Raw genomic sequence first — 22970 nt, forward strand, 5'->3', positions numbered from 1 at the left:
GTTGTCTCTTTATTCAACAGCTACATAAAGATCATTACTGTTAATATTGGTCTTGTATGTGAGCCTTCACTTTATTCTGCAGTGTTACTGGCCTAGGTCTCAGTCTATAAAGAACCTCAGGGTACGTGGATGGAGAGCCACCAGGAGTAAAAAAGTGTTCTAGTTTAAGGCAGTGGCAAACTATTTCATTTCTAAAATAAAAATTATATGGATGTGTCCATAAAATCACCAGCAGTCGACTTAATTTAAGGGAGAGTATACTCCCTGTTATATTAAGAAAAAATTCAAATATTGAGGAAATTGCAACTGACTGGTGATTTTTTTTTACTTGCAAATATTTGATGGAATATAATAATATCTGTGACACTAACAAAATTCCAGGCACTTCCACCCTTCTATTTTGTACCACTGATATGACTAATCTTGTGTCATTGTTTGTTTTTGGTAGTTGAGTCAATTTATCTGTGACTGCTCTGATTTATTTAAAACTACAGCAACAGTGTGTTTTTCTTGGAATCACCTTGCAGATCTTATGTGTCGTCCATGTTCCCATCTTGGGGGACTGTTGCTAGATCCCGGCTCCTTAACATAAGTGAACCATTATTTTTCCTCTCCCCAGAAGTTTACTGTCTTCTTCCAGAGCTTATATCTTCCTGCATTATTCACACTGTTTTGTATGTATCTTCCCATCCCCCAATCTAGCTTCCATAACAACATGAAACCATGGTTAGAACTATTGGGGAAAAGGTCTGGAGTTGCAAAATCACCAGCATTTCATCTTCACAACTCACAGGGCTTTTAAATGTAACTAGACAATCCATGAACTGTTAGAGATATTTCCTTACGAGATTCCTCAATGCCTTCAACAATGGCAGAGCTTCTAATGTACTGCCTTCACTGGGAACGTTCTGGGAGACATTCAAAGATGTGTCTGCCTTGAAAGTAGCCAATGTTGAACTGTATAGCACAGTCAAACATCAGGAGTTGACCACAGGAAATGTTTTATGACATTTGGTATTATGTCATAAAATGTTTTATGATAATTTTTATGTCATAAAATGTTTTATAAAATTTCCCGAATTTGTATTCCACAGGAGTCATGGCTCCTGGATTTTGGACGCATTCTGTAAGTTAGCCCATTTTAGGTACCTTGGTTCAAAAATTGTTGTCTGATGATGCACCGTTTTGCCCAGTTAAAGGTTACAAAGTACAAACAGACACAAGAGTTTTAGTAGATATAAGTAGATAGAATAGTGGTGGCAAAGCAGCTAGTAAACCTTGGGTAGGTTTTGCTGTTTTTGATTACATTTTTTACAACTGACGTTCCTTCAAATACCTTCCCATCACAAAAACATCTCAAATTGTTTTATAAATCACTGGACAAATGAATCCATAAACTAAAAACCACAAATGAGGAGAATATGTTAGCAATTTCTTTTTTTATGTGGAGTGGGTATGCTATTCGAAAACTGGTAATAGCTCAGGGAGATGGGCAATCATCAGATACAGTAATATTCCTTTCATCCTCCTATTGATCAGACCGAGAGAAAGATTGTGTCACCTGATTGGTTTATGGCATCCCATATCTTTGTCTGAGTTTGATTTCTTCCCACTGTGAAACTGAGATAACTGCTTTGTGATTGATGGAGAATGGGATAGAGACACTGCTGGGGTGGAAGTGGCCTTAGGCTTCCCTTATGTGGAAGATGCTTTAAGCTACTGCCCACAACTATATTTAAAAAATAATGGTGCTTTAGCATAAGGAGACAACCAAATTATTGGGAACATTTGTCAACCAACTTCCACAGAAATATTCTTCTAACTTTTCATAGTGGTCTTCCCAAATGCTTATGCCCTTTCCATCTTTGGCTCCATTAGAAGATAGTCTGTTTTAAATGCATTATTTGTGATATTTCTCAAATAGACTAATTCTTTACATCAGCCTTTCTCAACTTTTTGACCTGGAGGAACCCTTGGAATATTTTTAAGGCCTCGGGGAACCCCTGCACATTCAGGCTCAAAAATAGACCATAAGTTACCAAATTATTATATCCGTTTCATGTGTAGGCCTGTATATATGCATTAACAGTGTGCTTAAGCTAAAAATAAAGAATGAAACTTACCTCTTTAATGTGAAGTTGCCCAAATTTGAAATAATATTTCAAATTCATGCAATTTGAATTGCACGATCATGCAAAGAGGGCATGTTACAGACTCCGTCAGCTAAAGAACTCCGGTTGGTGGGGTCCAGGAAGCGGGCCTTCTCTGCAGTGGCACCTGCCCTTTGGAACATTCTGTCACTGGAGATCAGGCTAGCCCCATCCCTTTTGACCTTCCGGAAGTCCCTGAAGACCTGGCTCTGCTGCCGTGCCTGGGGTGGGGAGGGAGGTAGTCATTCTTGGGGATGACTGGCACCTTAGCGTGCTCCCCCTGTATTTACAATCATTTGTAGCCATCTGGTTTTTTCTTTTTTCTTTTTATTTTTATATTGTATTATATGATGTTTTATTATGATTATTGTTTTTAATTTTTAATGGACTAATTTATTGTAAACCACTCAGAGTCCCTCTGTGGGGGGAGATGGGCAGTAGTATAAATTTGAGAAATAAAATAAAATAAATAAATCGTGATCTCCCAGGGAACCCCTAGTGACCTCTCATGGAAACCTGGGGTTCCACGGAACCCTGGTTGAGAAACCCTGCTTTACATCTTTACTGAGAAGCAGTTCCACTTAGTTCAGTGGCATTTTCTCCCTTGTAGCATTTGCAGTAGCAGTGTTTTATGACTGTATTTAGTTAAGCATTTCTGGGAATGTTCTTCCAAGACAACACAACTTCTTTAAGTGCTTCAAGGATCCCTCCTATATCTACCAAAGCCTCCTGAAACACAGCAAGATTTATTTCAAATAGGTCCACATAGGATTTTGCTGGTATTCAACTGGGCAACGTGGCCTTTTAAAAATCTGTCTTGCCTGTGTCTTAATCGCTGCTCAGAGGGCCTGGCATGAAGGCCATTCTCAATTATCATCTCATGTTTTGTTTGTATGTTTCAGAAATGTAGTCATTCCTGGCTTCACTTTTTGTGACATTCTGAACATCGTATATAATAAAAACAATAAAAACTGCCATCTTTCTCCCCTTCTTAGAGGGATGAATAAGCACATAAAAGGACAAGGAGGGAGATGCTTAGTAATTTGTGTCTCCTGTCACTGATCCCTCAGTGCTGCTGCCATATCATAAATTGGAGGTTGCACAAATGGCACCCAGCCAGCACTTTTCCCTCCCATGAGGGCAACACTTTTTATGTATGACACATATATAGTAAAAAACGGGTGGAGCTTCAGTTGCACTGTCATGGCCGCCATCTTGACTTTTTTGACTATACCCTGCAGACACCCCTGGTGATTTCATATCCCCACAAATCTTTCCATTCTCAGGGCCATCGCGTCTTTATATTGCATCCAGTTCTGTTGGGGAGAGAACAATTGTTCACTGATAGAAAGCACATGGTTGCACTCAGGTAGTCACAGATTCAGTTCCTGACATCTTCACTGAAAAGTATCAGTTAGCTGGATAATAGGAATTTGCTTGCTCTCCCTGTGATCTCAGAAAGCTGCTATCAGTCTCATGGTTACTGTCCAAATAGAGAAATATTCTGACCTGCCCCATTGGTTTGATCTTTAGTTTTTAAATCTTTCTGATTTGGACTTGCTTTTTTCTCCTAAATTAACTCCGTTCACAGGCCTGAAAGAAAGACTGAGCAGCCAATGTGTGAAGAACATGAAGATGAGAAAATTAATATTTATTGCCTGAATTGTGAAGTGCCCACATGTTCTATGTGCAAAGTTTTTGGTGCTCATAAAGACTGCCAAGTTGCTCCCCTCACGAATGTTTACCAAAGGCAGAAGGTAAAAAATAAAAAAACAAAAATCTTCCTCTTTTTAATGGTTTCTCATCTGGAGAATTAATAACTGTCCTGTTTATAAAATTTATTTATAAGAATGAATTACTGAAAGTACATGATTATTTTCTACTGAGATTATCTTGTTTGGATCTTAGGTCCTTGAAGGATGTTTTCTTTAATCTACTCAATCTGCTGCTCTAGCTGGCAGGCAGACAGTTACAATCAATGTGGAATATTTCAGCCTATGCTGCCATTCCAAATATGGTGCCCTCCAGATGTAATAGACTGAAACTCTCAACATCCCCAATAATCATGATGGGGACAAAGTGAAGCTTGTTTGAAGAGTTTCCAAACCAATTCCAACTTTCTCAGAATAATCAATATAAATTACTGATGTGCAGATGTCCCATACCATATAGCCAATCTGAGTGGTTACTTGAGTGGTTAAGGCAACAGGCAAGAAACCAGGAGACTGAGTTCTAGTCCCGCCTTAGGCATGAAAGCCAGCTTGGTGACCTTGGGCCAGTCCCTCTCTCTCAGCCCAACTCACCTCACAGGGTTGTTGTGGGGAAAAGAGGAGGAGGAAGGAGTATTTGGTATGTTTGCCATCTTGAATTATTTATAAAAATAATAAAGGCGGGATAGAAAATAAATTAAAAAAAATTCATGGCCTTCAGATGGAACTGGTATCATATGGAAGCATTTCTTGGTGTTTTTCACATAGCTGCCATCATGTCTTGAGTATCCTTATAATAAAAATATCTAATTCAGTCTTTGTGCCCTATCAAAGTATATCCCTTCCAGTTCCATATTTAAGGCAACTCACCATAGGTATCAATTCTTAACCACTGTAGCACCAAAATGATGAAACATGCATCATAACATCATGATGGAAACCTTTGTGAGCCTTTTGTACTTGCACTGCAACATCACATACAATACAAACTCTGTACGTAATGGACAGTGTCACAACGTCATGATATACATTTCACCACTTGCCCCAACTCCCCACCCTTTCCAATGGATGCCTAGGCAGCCCACAACAAAATATCTTCTGGAAGGTTTCTTCAGATGGCCAAAATCTGCAAGATGGTAGGCACAGCATTGCAATCAAAGCCCTACCCCCTTTGTACATGCAGCAATGTTGAATGCATGTACAAAAAAGGGTGGGGCTTCTACCACAATACCATACCCACCATCTTGCAGATTTTAATCATTTCCCAAAGATGCCCATGCCTCTTTCGTCAGTGAGTTCCCCTGATATTTCAGACTAACCTGGTCTGCAACAAGTAAAGGCACTCCAGTGGGACTGACTTTTATCTTTTCACAATGTTCCTAAATGTGACATGAAAGAAATATAAATAGTAGATTGCAGGCCTTTTTAAATTTCCACTGATAGCTTCAAGGACTAGCAAGACAGTCTCTCACTCATCATCAAGTCACAGGGCGCTTGAAGCAGATTGAAGACACTTGTCCCTCCCCTTTCTCCTCCCCCAGTTGCTGTTGACCCCAGTCCTTCTCATTATATTTTATGATTATTGTTTTTCTTCTTCTCCAAAATCTTCCTAGTTTGACTCGAGCTTTCTTTAAATAGTTATAACCAAATATCTTCAGTCTCTGATTTCAGGTTCTGGCTTCTATTCTGAAGATACCACTGTCTGCAAACCTATATATTTATATTTATATTTATTTATTTATTTTTCAAATTTCTGCCACCGCCCTGTCTGTTTGTTGTTGTTGTTATTGTTGTTGTTTTAAATTATTAAGGAATTTTTTTACTTTGCCAGTACTTTCTTGGACATGGAATAGAAAAGTTCAGCTATGCTCCCAGAATCCCTTGCTGCCATCTGTTAAAGGTCTATTTATTTTTAACACAGCATTCATTAAACAGCTGCTTATATGGAATATCCTCATGAGAAATGCCACACAATTTCTTGAAAGCCTTGCTGAGGCTGCCACGATACAGAGCCAGTTTACAAGCAGAACTTTTGGAAGAAGTCCATTATTATATTTATTTGTCAGTTCTAAAGCTGAGTAGATGTTTGGGGAGAAAAAAATATCAGATTGGAAAAAACTGCATATGTTCTATTGTATCCTCCTATTCTGAAATACACATAAGAAATAGTGTTTAGAAAAAGTGGCACTAGATTTCCTGCCACAGATGATGTGAAATATCTCTGTATTGTGAATATATAATAAGCATTTATTATTGTATGTTTATAGAAAAAATGCTATTGTATATTCATACCAAAAATTCCAGGAAAATTTTTGAAAAAGTCCGAGGATGGAATAACTAACATAAAACTGTCTAAAATATTTTCAGTGAGAGAGTTAAATCATGCAGATCAGATTTCAATACGAAAAGAAAACATTCCAGTTAAATAAATTTGTTATAATAACTTCATCTTTTGCAAAAGTATTGCATTCAGTGATTTTATTTATGTGGAAATTTTGGAAATCTGTTGTATCCCTTTAGTTACTCTACAAAATATTCATTTTTTTTCAGTACTCTTTTAGGAAAGTTTTAATTATTCAGACAGTAAAAAAATGAGATTACTACAATGCTTTATGTTTTCCAAAAGTATATGTTTATTTTATATCACAGTCTGAACTTAGTGATGGGATCGCTGTGCTGGTGGGAAGTAATGACAGAGTACAAGGAATTGTAACTCAGTTGGAGGAAACCTGCAGAACAGTTGAAGTAAGCAACACTGTTTTGATTCCATTGAACCAAATTATTATTATTCATATTATTAACATAATACTTTTTTATTTACTGGCAATACAAGCTACATGTTTGTGACTGTATAGGTGAAGAAAAGGGGCTTCTGATCAGGTATTACAACTCCTTGTGAAACTCAAACAGTGAATTTAAGCTTTAAATAACAATGTAGCTAAATGGTGATGATTACATGGTTGAATTATGAGAAGAAATAAGTGGAAGAAGGGGTAATTCAATAAAATTCGTAAGACTTACTTTTTGGTTTGGTCTGTTTGAGCCATATTATTGTCATCCTATAGCTTTTAGAAATAAACAGCAGCCAATCAGGCCACCCCTAATATTCTCTGCCATTGCTCGACAATAAGCATCAACAACACAGGGAGAGTATGTGCTGATTGACATAATGCGATGACATTATTTTGAGATTAAGCCACACAGAAGCAATTCCCATATTAATGACTAAATAAACCTAATATCATCAGGATTTCAGCCTATTCATCTCTCCAAGCCCCCAGTAAACAGATTAGTCCCTTAATGTAGGATCCAGATTTTAGGGTGAAGGATGTAGATAAAGGACCCCCTGATAGGCCACTACTATATCAATGAGCTCTGGTGGTCCCCTGCCTCATGTTAGTCTAGACCAGTGTTTCTCAACTTCAGCAACTTTAATATGTGGACTCCCAGAATTCCCCAGCCAGCCTCCCCAAGCCCCCAAGCTCTAAGACAATGTTTCTTAGTGTGGCGCTAGGACCCCTGGGGTCCCCCAAGACCGTCTCAGGGTTCCACAAAATCAAAATTATTTGCCAACCTATGTTGAAAAATAATACAATATTAAAATCCCATCAAACAATCATGAGAAGCAGTAGTGGCAGCAAATGTGTTAATTTTAATTTTTAATACAGTAAATATTGATAAATATAACCCATGCAAACAAAAGCTCTTTTGGGGTCCTCCACGATTTTTAAAAGTGGGAAGGGGTACTGACAGAAAAAAAGTTTAAGAAACACTGCTCTAAGACAAGAAGGGGATACAGCATGCCCAGGGATTCATCTTCATCATGTGATGAGGATCCTTCCAGAGGAGATGTGGGAATTACTTAGTCTTAGTGACAGAAATGAGGTCAATGTCTCATGACCTTTAGTCACCAATTACATCTCTCATGCTCTAAAGCTGCATCACCTGACTATGTAAGAAATGAATGCAGAGGCCCCAAGCAGCTACCTGTTTGGAAGAAGAAATCAGAGTATTGGTGCCTCAGAAATTGGTTCAGGAAACTGGTACTACTTACTTAAAATATCTGAACAGCAAATAAAAGCAAATGAATCTCTTGACTCATTCTTATATTAAAAAGGAACATAAATTGAAAACAACTACCAACAAAAATGTTTAACTTTTCATTGCCAGATAAAATCACAAAGGGTTAATTTCCTGATGTCACTTGGGTATCATGACCTTGGTTAATGACTTGCTGATTGGCATCTTTTTACATCAGGAGTCATAACTCCCGTGAGAGTATATTAGAGAATGTCAGTGCTTAACTAGAGAACTGACTCTGCACACTTATTCTGGATAGGTCAGCAGAGATTTCTAAGGCCTGACACTTTTGGCATATGATAGTTTCAGACCCAAGAAATTGGCATTTTTCTTCCAAGATAAATTAACATGATGCCCTTCTTAAAAATTGTAATATCCAATAGAAAACTGATATTAGAAAAGCAGATTAACTCTATTACTGGATTTTCCTTTTCTTATCAAGCCATTCCCTATAAATGATTATCAGCCCTAAAAGGGCCAATAGCTAATTAGATAAAAGGACAATCTGGGGCTGTAAACCACCCGAAAAATAAAGATATCCCTGTTCCTTCCTTTAGGAGAGGGATGGACATCTTCTTCTGAACTGGGGCTATCACTTACTGTTCTGCCAGTGAACAGCAGCAGGCTTTCCCATAATACAATGACATCAGTGAAAGAGATGAAGCATAACAATTTCAGCCTGTTTTTTCTAGGTTGAGAGACAGCTGGAGTATGGTGAAAATGGGCATTTTGCCCCACAGAAGCCTTGCATCCTATTTGCATTCTTAAGTTTGCTTTCAATCTTCAAAATCAAGCAAAAATTACACCACCAAAAATTTTGCCAACAATTTTGGTGGTACAGTCTAGGGTGCTTCGGGCCAACATGTGGCCTATAACTTGTGGGTTGCCTACCCTTGCCTTAGGATTTTCCCTAAATATTTTTTCTCTATTTAAGCAAATGTTAGGGCTTCTACAAATATAATGATACATTCCTCTTTTTTCTCCTTGGTTTATTTTGGTTATAGCTATTCAGCTCTCACCTATTGCTACATAAAAAAATCAGTTTACAAGTTCAGATCAAAAGTTCGTCTTGGAAAACCAGATGTCTCTGTGAAGCCCATATAACTAAAGGCAACTGGTGTCTCCTACTCTTGTTCCCAATATCCAGACAGAAGCTTTTTGTAAACATGACATTTCTATTTATTTTGAGTTATTGCTATATATATAGCAATGATAAAAATGCTGAGTTGTAGCCCAGCAAATCTACCTACAAGAAGGCTTCAGACAGTACTGGCTTTTATGGGGGTGGCCTCACAAGTGCCATAGGTAATACTTTTTTTTCATCTGGATTTAATTATAATATTAGTGAATTTGTTTTGAGGTCACAAGTGCCTTTCACGAATCTCATGCAAAATCTCTGCATCAGTAACTTAACTGAAATATATGTGTGTGTATTCACCTGTTTTAAGCAACTATACAAGGAAGAAACCTATCTTAGCTTGAGGTCCACACTAGAGGCAAAAGAGAAGTTCTCTGATATAACATTTGGCAATTGTGAATTTGGATAAGTAGTTTTTCCTAAGCTGCCTTTTGAATTAAAATCTCCCTGCCATGTTTGCATCTTTGAAAGATAAACATGCTTAGTATCAAAATATTTTCCACCATGAAGCACAAAGGAATGTTGAGAGTGGAATTTCAATCAGAAAAAGAAAGAAAAGCAAGTAATTGGAGGCGGGCAATAGGTGCACTTGGTGGGGAGGCTGGGAAAGGAATGGATGAGAACATGGACATAAACAGTCAACAGATAAAAGGAGACCAGTCAGTTTCCAGCTTATCTCATAAGTGACCATTTAGTTTGGATGAAGACAAGTCTGAGAAGAAAAATGTCAAAGCATTCAAAGAGATTCTGTCTTAATTAACTCATAAATGAGACTGGGAATTTCCTTTGATATTTTCCAAAAATTCTGTACTTACCCTAGACTAGCATTACTTTAAAAATACCTTACTAAAATCTGTATAGTTCTTGCTTTCTTGATGTTGCCCAGCTAATGTGCAGCTTGAAAGTCTCTGAGTCTCCAAGTGTACTTTATAAAGTAGACAGGGACAGTACAAAGAAGTATGTGGGAACAAGACAAAATCTAATGAAAGCCAGCTGGGTGACCTTGGGCCAGTCTCTCTCAGCCCAACTCACCTCACAGGGTTGTTGTTATGGGGAAAATAGGAGGACGAAGGAGTATTAGGTATGTTCGCCACCTTGAGTTATTTATAAAAATAATAAAAGTGGGATAGTAAATAAAATAAATAAATTTAATTAATGAAATATAGTTAATAAGATTACTCTCTCTATAGTTAACAAATTGCTCTTCAGCCATATTGAAAATTGTAATTCAACAACAACTTTTGGACCAGGCTATGGGAGCTTTATCAAAAAGTTCAAGATGTCTCAGGTTGATTTAAATTTTCCAGTATTATAGTTCTGATCTAATCAGGGCTCCATATATTGTTATTAATATTTTTTAAAACTGTGGGAGATTATGACTATGTTAATTCCTGTGTTGTACTAAACCTAAGATATTGCAAAAGAATCCACCTCTTTCATCCATTTGTATCAATAGAAGCAAACAACATTTATGGAAATTTTATCCTCAAATGAAAGATTCAAATAAAAAAAAATGAGGTAAAGAATGCTTACATTTCAAAATGCCATTATAATTAGCAAAAAATCCATCATAGTTCCTTTTGTAATCAAAGTATAGGAAAAGAAATAATATAGCAAACATGTTTCAAAGTTCCTGAAATTTCTGAGCCAAGGAAAGAGAGAAAATATTAGCACTTAAAAGTTAAGACATCTGCATATTGCAAGGATGCATAACGGAAGTCTGCATATTGCCAGGATGAAATGTGTTGGTATCAGGAGTCTGCAGACCACAGCAAGCCTTTCAAGTAAATTCATGGTAAGAATTAAACTCACTCCAAAGAAGAGATACTGTAATATTGAAGTTTTAACAGCTTAGGGCTCTTCCTTACAGTCAAGCCAATCCTTGAGCTGGCAGAAAACTATATTGACATAAAAATTGCTACCCCCAGTGACAATCCGTAGTATCACAGACACAATGCAAGCAAACAGTGCTGTCTTTATTTTACGGTTTACAGAGCACGTTAAGAACAGGGGCTGCCATATTCCCCAGCTTTGTTTCTCTCTCCTCCTACCAAATGTCACCAGCTGGCAGGAGAACATCCATCATTCATTTTCCTTAACATGGAATGGGGATGTGGAGTGGGGGGTAGAAAGCAAGTTTTTACAATCTTCAAAACACGCTCTGACTTTCCACAAGTGCTTTGTGTAGCTGCGTTCAAAGGCCAATTCCCAGCTGATATTCCAGAAGAGCACTAAACACATGCTGAAAAGCAACAAAACAAAGCTGACAATTATGGTGGGAGTTACATTGGAAAGCAGCAGAGAGAACCAGCTCTGCCTCTCCCATTCACCATGTAGCCCCTAATCTGGCACCACCACTATTAGTTGCAGTTCAGGGTGACTGATGTTTTGGAGACCAGGTAGGTACAGTTAGTGAAAACCTAATTTGAAAGAAGAGGACTTTTCCACTTCCCAAAGCAAAATAGCTCTGGAAGACTGCCCAGGAAAGGGAGGGGAGGGTCTAACACAGTGTTTCTCAATCTTGGCAACTTTAAGATGCATAGACATCAACTCCCTGAGAGTTGACGTCCACACATCTTTTTGCCAATTGCCAGTTGCCAAGGTTGAGAAACACTGGTCTAACATGTGAGTTTAAATGGCCAATAGCTGTTGGGCTGGTCCTATCCTCTAGGGATCACTGACTGCACTATTGACGGAATGTAATAGAAATGCGTAAAAATTTACCAATTGCAAAACTTTTGTCAGGATAAGGCGGAAGAGGCACTGGTAGAGCTAAGGACAGTTGAAGCCAGCCTCAAATATTGTCTAAAGATCAGATGAACACAGCAATAAAAAGAGTGTTGGGGCATCTTTGTGCCATAATTAGATGCAGCCAAAGAAAGACTCTTAAATAAATCCAAAACCTTAAAGGTCTTACAAAACAATCCAGTAGGAAATAGAAGCAAGACCAATGTTGTATCTTTCCAATAATGACTTATTTACATGTAATTCCCACTTCTTTCAAGTGCTTACATTCCAAATCTAACCTGAGAAATGCATATTATCATAAATCTTTTCATTTTCATAATATTTAATAGGTTTAGCATCCATATACAATGCATGGTATTTTGGCAAACAGCCTTCATTATGTTTTCCATATTTTGTTTTCCTTGTTTATTTAGAAAGGCCGTACCCCAAATTTTTAATGCATTTACACAACAGAATGGTCTTACCAATTAAAATTCCATGCAAAACAGTTTAAATATAATTAATATAAAATTGAAAACATGAAGATTATTTCTAAAAACATCAGATCAACAGGCAACAGACACATTTTCTCTGCTAATCAAAAAGCAGTACAGTAAAGGAAGATCCAAAACAACCTCATGGGGACACATCTTCCGTAGTCTGTGTGAGCCAAAGAAGCTCTTTTTAATAATTCCAATTAACTTTGTCTCCCTCAGCAGTGGAACATAAAAATCACAGTCTACCTGTGTAAAGAGGAGTATCAGCTCAGTGTTTTTTCTTAATTTCATATAATGCTTGTGCCCATTTGACACCAATTTGATCTTGAAATCAAATAGTCACTTGGAATTTAGATATAATCCTTTTCCTATTGGGTAAAAATGAAGCCTGCAATTCTTTCCACAGCTGGGATCAAAAATAAATCCAGGCTGTATGAGGGAGCTTCTGCCTTGTTTATTAAGACAGCATATTTTCTGACCTTTCTTAAATTGGCTTGCTGAAAACTTCAAATAAGGCCTAGTTATTAAAATAGTCTGATTATTTATATTTAGTTCCAAAGCAAAGTAGATCTTACTAAACTATATTTAGTTATGGAAATTGTCACCAGGTTTTTGAGTGTTCAATTTATGTTAAAGAAAAACTTATTTCAGGGTAAAACAGATCTGTATGACGTACCTGGAAGGTAATCTTACTTCAAAAGGTAGAGATAGCCAGGACAAAGCCATCCCTGGAACCTAAGCAAAAAGAAAATTTGATTTAATTTAACAATGTTGAATTATGTTATATTATATAGTTACTAGAATTACTTCTCAAGATTCCAATGTTTTCTATTACATTAAAAATTCTAAATTTGTAGCAACGTTTTGAGGAGTTTGGGGGAAATTACAAGTCATTCTGAGTACTTTTGGTATAAATGCCTATTCTGAAAGCTATTGCAGTTCATATTTTTAGAATATTTGTTCTAAAACTAAAGTGATCTTTATAATTAGATAGAAATTTCTGGGGCCCTATCATCAACTTTTTTTAAAAGTTTCAGCATCATTACATATTATGAGGCAAATCTATTTGGGTGTTAGTTTGGAATGTTCAAAACTCAAAATTGTCTCTTTGATTGCCTCACCTTTGTGAAGCATCTTTGTCTCAATCACTGAAGCTTCTTGGCTTCTACAAGCCACTGTGAAAGATTTAAAAAGAAAAAAAAAGAAAAAGCTTACTCGGTAAAAAGGCAATTCCCACGATTTAAATAGAAAGAAATAAAAACAGATGCAGGCAACATAACGCTTTTAACACAAAGCTAATGATTCATTCACAGGAATGCTGCAAAAGGCAGAAGGAGCAACTATGTGAAAAATTTGATTATTTGTACTCAATATTGGAAGAAAGAAAAGGTGAGATGACACAAATAATCACTCGGCACCAAGAGGAGAAATTGGAACATGTCCGGTCTCTGATAAAAAAGTATGCAGACCACTTAGAGACAGTGTCGAAACTGGTGGAATCAGGTATCCAGTTTATGGAAGAGCCAGAAATGGCTGTATTTTTACAGGTACGTTGTAGAAAAGTTTTTAAAAATGAGAATATAACATTATGCAACTTCTAATTAAACCTTCCCTTGTCCTATGTGTACAAACCTCTCAGTTACAGGTAATAAACTCTATGGATTGTAATATGGTACACTGTATAGGGAAATAATTAGGTTATATTTTATGTTGATGTGACCCAAAGGTAGGTATAACTAATTTTTCATGTAAATTAAATTTAAATTTGAATCTTAATAGATTATATAATTTGCTCCAGTTTATATTCCAATCTGCAGAATCAGATGATTCTTATTTAAGTAGAACTTCCCACTTTATGAAGATAATGATCCCTACATCCAAGTTCCTACCTGAAAGTTTTGCAAAGAAATGGCAGTATATAGTATTTCATTTAGTTTTAGCTGGGAACTCTCCCACACCACAGAATTAGAGTTTGGTAATCCATTATGTTAAGTACATCAGGTAAATTGAATATAAATACCCTGGTATTTCCCAATGTCAAAAATGCACTTGTCCTGTTCCTTTATGAAATATTCTTGTCAGCTTATAATTGATTCATATCTCATTCATTACTTGATCATGCAGAAGTAGCAAGAATCACAGCTACAGAGCAATTTGGAATATTAGTTGGCCTACTTTATTGCTTAACCCAAAGAACAGAATGACTCTCCATTCTGTATTGAACTAAATCTTCAGGCAGTGATATAGCAGACAGGACAGACAGTAGTAGCCCATGATCTGTATAGGCATGATTTTAGGATTGTGTGCATCAGTGTGCTCAGGGATAGGAAACATGATTATTTAGATGTTGCCAAATTATAACTCTTAACATCCATTGTGGCCATAGTAACCATAGTTGCTGGAAGTTGTGATTTAACAACATCAAGAGGGTCCCTTGCTCCCAAATGTGGCCTATAGAAATTAACAGTTAAAATATACTGTATTTTTGGATCACTCTGAGGGTCCACTTGGCATGATCTTGGTGGAATGTCTTGTTATGGTTGGAATTCCATCTACTATATTTGTTAAACATATATTCTAACATTTTACATATGACTTAACCTTGAGTCTATATGCCTGAAAAGACAAGAAAAGGAACAAGTTATGAAATTATTTATTTTATTGGATATATTTTGTTTTTCACAGAATGCTAAAGCGTTGCTACAAAAGTAAGTACTGTAAACATGTGTTTCCATATTCATCATAAGATGACAATTTCCAAACTGTTCGGTTGCAAAATAATGCAGATGACACAATGATGTTTCTATTTTAGAATTACTGAAGCTTCTAAAGCATTTCAGATGGAAAAAATAGAGAAAGGCTATGAAAATATGAACCACTTCACAGTCAACCTTAACAGAGAAGAAAAGATAATAAGAGAAATTTACTTTTACAGAGGTAGGTTTTCTTTTTTTAAAGCTTATTTTCCTTTTTAGCTGTGTACCATTTTGTGAAGACATCCTGTCACAAATATAATGGAAAGACCTTTTTGACATTCTACAGATGTGAAAGATACATTTTACATGTCTAATAATCAAAAGTAAACTCATGAAGACTAAGATGGCATGCTGAAAAATATATGTTTTTTCATAAAATCTGAGCTTTGGCATTAGTGTTATATATTTTTCAAGATTCCAACATACTTATACATCAAAGCTATTAACCTCTGTCTGGCCTGTTTATGACTAGCAGAACCTTAGCAATGATTACCAATAGAGATTCATGACAGAACATTTCCTTGAATAAAGGTGGTTATATTATGTGACAGAAAAATGGGGCTTGATTATGTGTATTTCTCCACCCAAAAGATTTTAATTACTACCAATGTTATTTAGTAGGAGATATTGGCAGGTTATGGTGTGTGTGTGTCTGTCTGTCTGTACAGGCACGTGTGTGCACATACATGTCTGTGAGCATGTATGTGTATTTTACATAGCTATCATAATGAAAGAATGCCAACTCTTTTGTTGAGAGTCGGGGTTCATGGAACCTTACTGAAAACTTCTTGATAATTGAAAACTTCTCATTCTCTATTAGCACCTTGTATTTATAAATGTAGTGGTAAATGAAGAATGAAAGATAAAACTGTAAACAACTATTTCTATCAAAATAATGGATTTGTTCTGGCTATCTTCAGTCAATGTAGAAAGACAACTTTTCCATCAAGATACGTGGAATTAGGAACATTGTTCACAGAAATATCAAAAAATATATAGCCAATGGAATGGGAGTAGTCCAGAGATCGTCAAATTCTCTGCTTCCATGATACCCTAAAATAATGCATTTGTGTGACCCCTTACCTCTGTACACACTCAGTCAGAGCTCTTGCCTGGACCAGCTGGCTGTTAGTTTGTCCAGACAGAAAGTGATTGCAGTCTGGAAAAGCTCCAGCTATCAGAGAAAGCTAATTCTCTGCCAGAACTCATTCTCAGGGTTGGACTTTCCTTCAGTGGCCTTTGTCCTTGCAGCAATGACTTCTGTGGTTTGGTTTTTGCAGGAGCTGTGGCTTTGTCAAAGATGTGCAAACTATTCTAGCAATTCTCAAATTTGAGGGGAGTCCAGTGCCAGCAGCTTGATCAAAGTCACCTGCAACCAGGAAGAGCAGGAGCAAATGTGATCCCCTTCAAGTTTGAGAACCCCTAAAATAGTAGTGTTTCTCAACCTTGGCAACTTTAAGATGTGTGGACTTCAATTCCCAGAATTCCCCAGCCAGTCTTACAGGCTGGGGAATTCTGGGAGTTGAAGTCCACACGTCTTAAAGTTGCTAAAGTTGAGAAACACTGGTCTATGCAATAGATCTTCTTTAATCTATTGATTTCATGATGTCTATATAGTGTCATACCTCTTCACAGATAGTTCTTTATAAACCATTATTTATCAGAACTTGGTGTTTTGTGCTTTTACTGGGACGATTACTGCCAGAAAGGTGAAGGTGGACCCAGCATTTAAAGCCTAAAGAAGTCATTTACACATTGAGTTCAGAATACCCTTTCAGAGAAACAAAGCTACTGTATGCCAAAATTTCAAACCTTTTCCACATAGTCCTGAGATAATCACATGCATCATAAGATGTCATATTTATCATAGTATGCCATTTAATTTCAAATCCTTGATCCAATAGTATACAAAATCAGCCTAGTTGTTATATAAAAAAAGGAGATCAAAAGGGAAAAGGAGGAACTTTATCCCTTTAGCATTTTTAATTGCGACTTTATATTGCTGTTAAGTGATATCCCTCAATATAAATTTCAGCATGAACGTGAGGCAGATTGGGAGGGGGGATTCTTTACATATGTACAGCACAGAAAGTTTGGGGGCAAGGTGAATCATTCCCCTTCCCTTTTTTATACACAAATGTATAAGCATATGTTCTTGATACACTTGGCAACCCCATATGACTAATTTATTCTTAGATTCTTCCATTTGAGACTTTTTTTTCATTTTAACTAACATACAATTGCAATAGTTAATAAATGGCACCTCACACAAATTAATCTATCCATAAGTATCCATGTCTTCTGCTGACCAACATCCATATCCTGGCCATAATTGCACTTCCCAATTTTCCTGTGACTCGGTGATAAAAGTCAAAGGACTCAGAAGTGAAAATCAAAAGGCTGCTATGATAGTTTGTCCACTCTCTAGATAAGCTAACTCCTCTATTCTGTTCTTATTATTAGGTGAACAGTTTCTGCTTCCAAAAAAACAATGTACTAACCATTCTAGGAAATCTCAAAGTCCTTTGGGAAGGTTTCACAGAAAAACAAGTTGTTAATTTTATTATGTGTTGAGAGAAACATCTATGAACAAAAATTGATACAAATCAACTATTCTGCTCAGAGTGCTGGCTGTTTTTTCTTGATGCAATACAATTCCTTTAATAGGGTCAGAGACAAATATTCCTGCTGAGAAAAGGATAAACCAGAACCTTTAGAACCAAAGGTTCTCCATTAATAAATTTTATTTTAGAAGAAATTAGTGTATTTCCTCTTTATGTTATAATAGAGGAGGAGGAGGAAGAGGAAGATGCCACAGAGGGGAAAGAACTGGATGAAGTCCACACTGAATCATCAGGTGAAGAAGATGAAATATCTGAACAAGCATCATCTCAGCAATTTCAACAGGATATTGTGTTGAAAGACACACTAGCAGTATCTCAGGCTAATCTGGTACCAACATTACCTTCTGTACCACTAGTTAATACCCCTACTGCAGCAAAACAGGTAACTATTCTTCTCACATCAGTTATGTTAAATATTTTATCACTTTATCAATCCCTTTATTAATTGTACATGAGAATTCATTAGGGCAGCCTTCCCCAATCTGCTGCACTTTGAGTGTGTTGGTCTACAACCCCCAGAATTTTATTGCTCTCTGGTAGTTCTGGGAATTGTTAATCAACATATTCTGAGTGCACTGAGAAGAAGGTTGCAGTAGGTAAAGAGAGCAGTAAAAACTGGAAACCTCCTCTGGAGAAATGGAATGACTTTCTGCATACACAAAGCCACCACTGGATGCAGACCTTACAATTTTAGTTAAAACATACTAAACAAATCCAGTAGCAATCGGGAACAAATCTCACCTAGCCCACCTTGCCCTTTTCCACTCTGATACAGAAGGAACACCTTTAGACAGTTTTGCAATAAAACTTATAATTTTGTAAAGCTTATAATTCTGATAATGTCATCTTAAAGTAAAGCAGTACTCTATCATCTAGAACAAATAACCAACAGAAGATCGAAAAAGAAACATAATTTAAAATAAAGCTAAACAGAATGATAATGAATAACCAAACAACCAGTAGAACTTAGAATTTAACAAAAAAGATTGAAAACATTAGTGCTTCTTTTTACTTTAGCTGCAGATGGTGTATTTAACAAACAGCTACCAAGCTGAGTTTAGTGCTTCCTTAGTTCGATACTGACAAAATTTAAGGACCATTCCTCACTGCTGAGTTGAAGTGTTATCCCTTCATCCTTGAAGTGGCAGAAAATTATACTGGCTTGATCTTGGCTGTTCCCATTGCCAATTCCTTTTCTGCCTCTATTTCTTCTGTTTCAAATCACTGAAGTCACCTGAAGTTCTTCCATGAAATGGGAAGTGATGGCTAACAGATTTTACTCTCTTGAGGTTTCCCTTGCATGGTGTGGGAATAAGGTAGAAAAAGCTAATGGCTTGAGTTGACATGAAGCAAATTTCATGGGGAGACAACAGAAAAAAGATGTTGCCAGGGCATGTTTGTGTTATGTGTTGTGTTGTGTTGTGCTGTGCTGTGCTGTGCTGTGCTGTGCTGTGCTGTGCTGTGCTGTGCTGTGCTGTGCTGTACTATGGTTGGATGCAAGTTTAGAAATGCCCTATGATCTGCTCCACTTTTCAGTAATCAATAAGCATAGTTCTTAATACCAAATGTAGAAAACTAAAACATATGTTTTAATGATCTATAAAGAGTCACTTGTTGAGATAGGCTACGATAGAAATCAAATAAATAAATAAATAATGCCACTTGGAAATAAGGACCTATGATGCTTCCCTTTCAGAGAGAAAGATGGAGAGAGATGGAGAAGGAGAAAGTACATCAAATCATTTGCATTCTATTTTTTCTTTTCTTTAATCTATCTACTAAGGATGAAATTGTGCATACTACTACACAACAACCTGCAGGACTAGTAGAAACTGGACCACAGTCAAATGGAGAGCCATCTGATCCCTTGTTCTACCCTAGTTGGTATAAAGCACCACCACGACAAACAAGCAATTCAAATCCAGCCCCATTGACCGAAAGTAGGCAGGTAGGGCCTTCCGTTCCTGTAGACGTGAATGTCAAGAAGACAGAGGCTCCAGGAGCAGCTTCTGCAAATACAAATTCTCCTGAGAGTGGTAAGGAAGTTAACCCATCTCCAGATACTTCACAGGTTAGTATAATTATTTGAGTATGTTGCATTCAACCATGATTTTCTATGAAATAGTATCGTTAAGGAGGAAATTACGTAGGTAAATTGTTATCCCTAATATATCCCAATTCAGCCATATAGAATCCCAATGAAATCTTAAAAGGAAACTTGAAAATAAAGGCCACATTCTTAGACATAGACAGAGTTTTTGTAAATTTTTACATCAAATGGAGAACATAGCACTTATTTTGTATATACTGGCTTTTAAAACCTAGTGCAGCCTTCCTTGGCATGACATTCCTAAAGATACCAAGAGACAATAGGAACTGTTATTTGACACATCTGGAAGGCATGGGCATTCACAAGAGGGAGCAAATGGTATCACATGCATCATGACATCAGTTTGTAATTGATGTAAAAAATGTAATTTGTGTCTTTCACACAATGACATATATGACATTATTCTTGCTTATACTGTAATACCTTTACAGGACAGCATGATTTGGGGAATGCCTGACTAGGTAATTTCCTCACTTGCGATTTATAGTGCCATTCAAACATCTCTGTGCATACATATAAGTAATAAATACAGGCTTTATTTTGCCACAACAGTGTCTGAGTGACACTGTAAAATGCTATAAAGTTTTAGTGAGGAAGTGGTCCTAGTCAATCACTTTGCAAAGATTTTATGTATGTAAGCAAAAGGCAACGGTGATAGGGGGAGATATGCCCAATTCAATGCAAAATTCCAGAGGTTAGCCAGAAGAGATAAGGAACTATTTTTAAATGGGAATAGCTTTGACAGTGTGGTCAGTGAGTTAGAGCCAGACATCCTGAAGAGTGAGGTTGATTGGGCCTTAAGAAGCATTGCTAATAACAAGGCAGCAGGAGACAACAGCTGAACTGTTTAAAATCTTGCAAGATGATGCTGTCAAGTGATGCATGCCATATGCCACCAAATTTGGAAAACACAAGAATGGCCATCAGATTGGAAAAAATCAACTCATATCCCCATACCAAAAAAGGGAAACACTAAAGAATGCTCAAACTATCAAACAGTGGCACTTATTTCACATGCCAGTAAGGTAATGCTCAAGATCCTGCAAGGCAGACTACAGCAATTCATGGAGCGAGAATTGCCAGATGTACAAGCTGGGTTTAGAAAAGGCAGAGGAACTAGAGACCAAATTGCCAATTTCCGCTGGATAATGGAAAAAGCCAGGGAGTTTCAGAAAAACATCTATTTCTGTTTTATTGACTATTCTAAAACCTTTGACTGTGTGGACCATAACAAATTGTGGCAAGTTCTTAGTGGGGATACCAAGTCATCTTGTCTGCCTCCTGAAGAATCTGTATAAGGACCAAGTGGCAACGGTAAGAACAGACCACGGAACAACGGACTGGTTTAAGATTGGGAAAGGAGTATGGCAGGGTTGTATACTCCCACCCTACCTACCCAACTTGTACACAGAACACATCATGCAATGTGCTGGGCTTGAAGAATCCATGGCTGGCATTAAGATCGCTGGAAGAAACATTAACAATCTCAGATATGCAGATGATACCACTTTGATGGCTGAAAGCAAAGAGGAACTGAGGAGCCTCATGACGAAGGTGAAAGAAGAAAGTGCAAAAGCTGGATTGCAGTTAGACCTCAAAAAAACCCAGATTATGGCAACCAGCTTGATTGATAACTGGCAAATGGAGAAAACGTAGAGGCAGTGACAGACTTTGTATTTCTAGGCACAAAGATTACTGCAGACACTGACTGCAGCCAGGAAATCAGAAGACGTTTAATTCTTGGGAGGAGAGCAAAGACAAATCTTGATGAAATAGTTAAGAGCAGAGACATCACACTGACAACAAATGTCCGCATAGTTAAAGCAATGGTATTCCCAGTAGTAACATATGGCTGCGAGAGCTGGACCATAAGGAAGGCTGAGAGAAGGAAGATAGATGCTTTGGAACTGTGGTGTTGGAGGAAAATTCTGAGAGTGCCTTGGACTGCAAGAAGATCAAACCAGTCCATGCTCCAGGAAATAAAGCCAGACTGCTCACTTGAGGGAATGGTATTAAAGGCAAAATTGAAATACTTTGGCCACATAATGAGAAGACAGGACACCCTGGAGAAGATGCTGATGCTAGGGAGAGTGGAAGGCAAAAGGAAGAGGGACTGACCAAGGACAAGATGGATGGATGATATTCTAGATGTGACAGACTTGACCTTGGGGGAGCTGGGGGTGGCGATGATGGACAGGAAGCTCTGGTGTGGGCTGGTCCATGAAGTCACAAAGAGTTGGAAGTGACAATGAATAAACAACAACAAGCTTTACTGTTAGCAACCATTGTTGCATAGTTCTTCTGTCCTTGAACAAACTCCAGATTTTGGGAACTTACAGATAAATTGTGCTAAGTGCCCCCCATCCTCCCACCAAAGAAGCTCACCTTTCTAGAGCCACTACTGGGCCTCTGGTTTCCATTGCCCTCTGGGAACAATTTGCATCACTTTTAGAAAGAAAGGAGGACAGATTTAGACTGCTCCTCTTTTATGCTTGGGCAAGAACTGAAACTGCAGCAGCAAATAGGAAGATCAGGAATATGTCTCGATTATGAGGTCCCTGTTATGATGCTTGCCTTGGCAGTTGCCTGATAGTTCTGACTACTGAAGCCAGTTTTGCTTGCAGTCAGTATGAAGCAGATAGATATGTGATCCTGGCAATCAAGGTGATGTATAGACTTTAAAATACTTGGCTGGGATCCCAAGAATGTGCAAATATTTCCATGTAATCAACAGATCTTTAAACATGAATTTGGGAAATACTGAGTTCTGTGTAGCCTTTCCCTTTACTTAGAAAAATATAGGAGAATTTCAGAAAAAAATAACCTCCATATCAACAAAAGCCATATCAATAAAAGCTTTGAAAACAGTTCTAAGATTATGCAAAAAGGCAGGTAAGAACTGAAAGTATTTAATTCATCAAGCGTGAAAATACCAAAACAAAAGAAAATTTTATTTGACATCATGTTTTTAATCTCTAAATTAGACAGATTAAGTAACTCTGCCCCTGCTGAGTATGTACCTCTTCACTGAATTCCAGTTGTGCAACCATGTTAATTACACAACTGGAAAATACCTGCTTAATTTACTCCACATTTTATGTTATTTATATCATGAGGGTTGCAGCCTCATTTCCTTTCCTATCATTGGTAGCAACTCAAGAAAAAAACACAGTGAGCTT

General features: G+C 37.2%; 1 protein-coding gene across 1 annotated transcript in view; it reads left to right on the forward strand.

The window, feature by feature from the left end:
- Positions 1 to 22970, forward strand: part of TRIM55 (tripartite motif containing 55) — a 45890-nt gene that overhangs the window by 1991 nt on the left and 20929 nt on the right. Inside the window, exons 3-9 of the mRNA XM_063299357.1 lie at positions 3742 to 3907; positions 6509 to 6604; positions 13615 to 13848; positions 14987 to 15009; positions 15114 to 15238; positions 17810 to 18063; positions 19465 to 19752. Of these exons, the coding sequence (XP_063155427.1) occupies positions 3742 to 3907; positions 6509 to 6604; positions 13615 to 13848; positions 14987 to 15009; positions 15114 to 15238; positions 17810 to 18063; positions 19465 to 19752 (1186 nt within the window). The remainder of the gene's footprint in view (positions 1 to 3741; positions 3908 to 6508; positions 6605 to 13614; positions 13849 to 14986; positions 15010 to 15113; positions 15239 to 17809; positions 18064 to 19464; positions 19753 to 22970) is intronic.

Source organism: Candoia aspera, chromosome 3 (assembly GCF_035149785.1).
Source record: "Candoia aspera isolate rCanAsp1 chromosome 3, rCanAsp1.hap2, whole genome shotgun sequence".
Classification (NCBI taxonomy): domain Eukaryota; kingdom Metazoa; phylum Chordata; class Lepidosauria; order Squamata; family Boidae; genus Candoia; species Candoia aspera.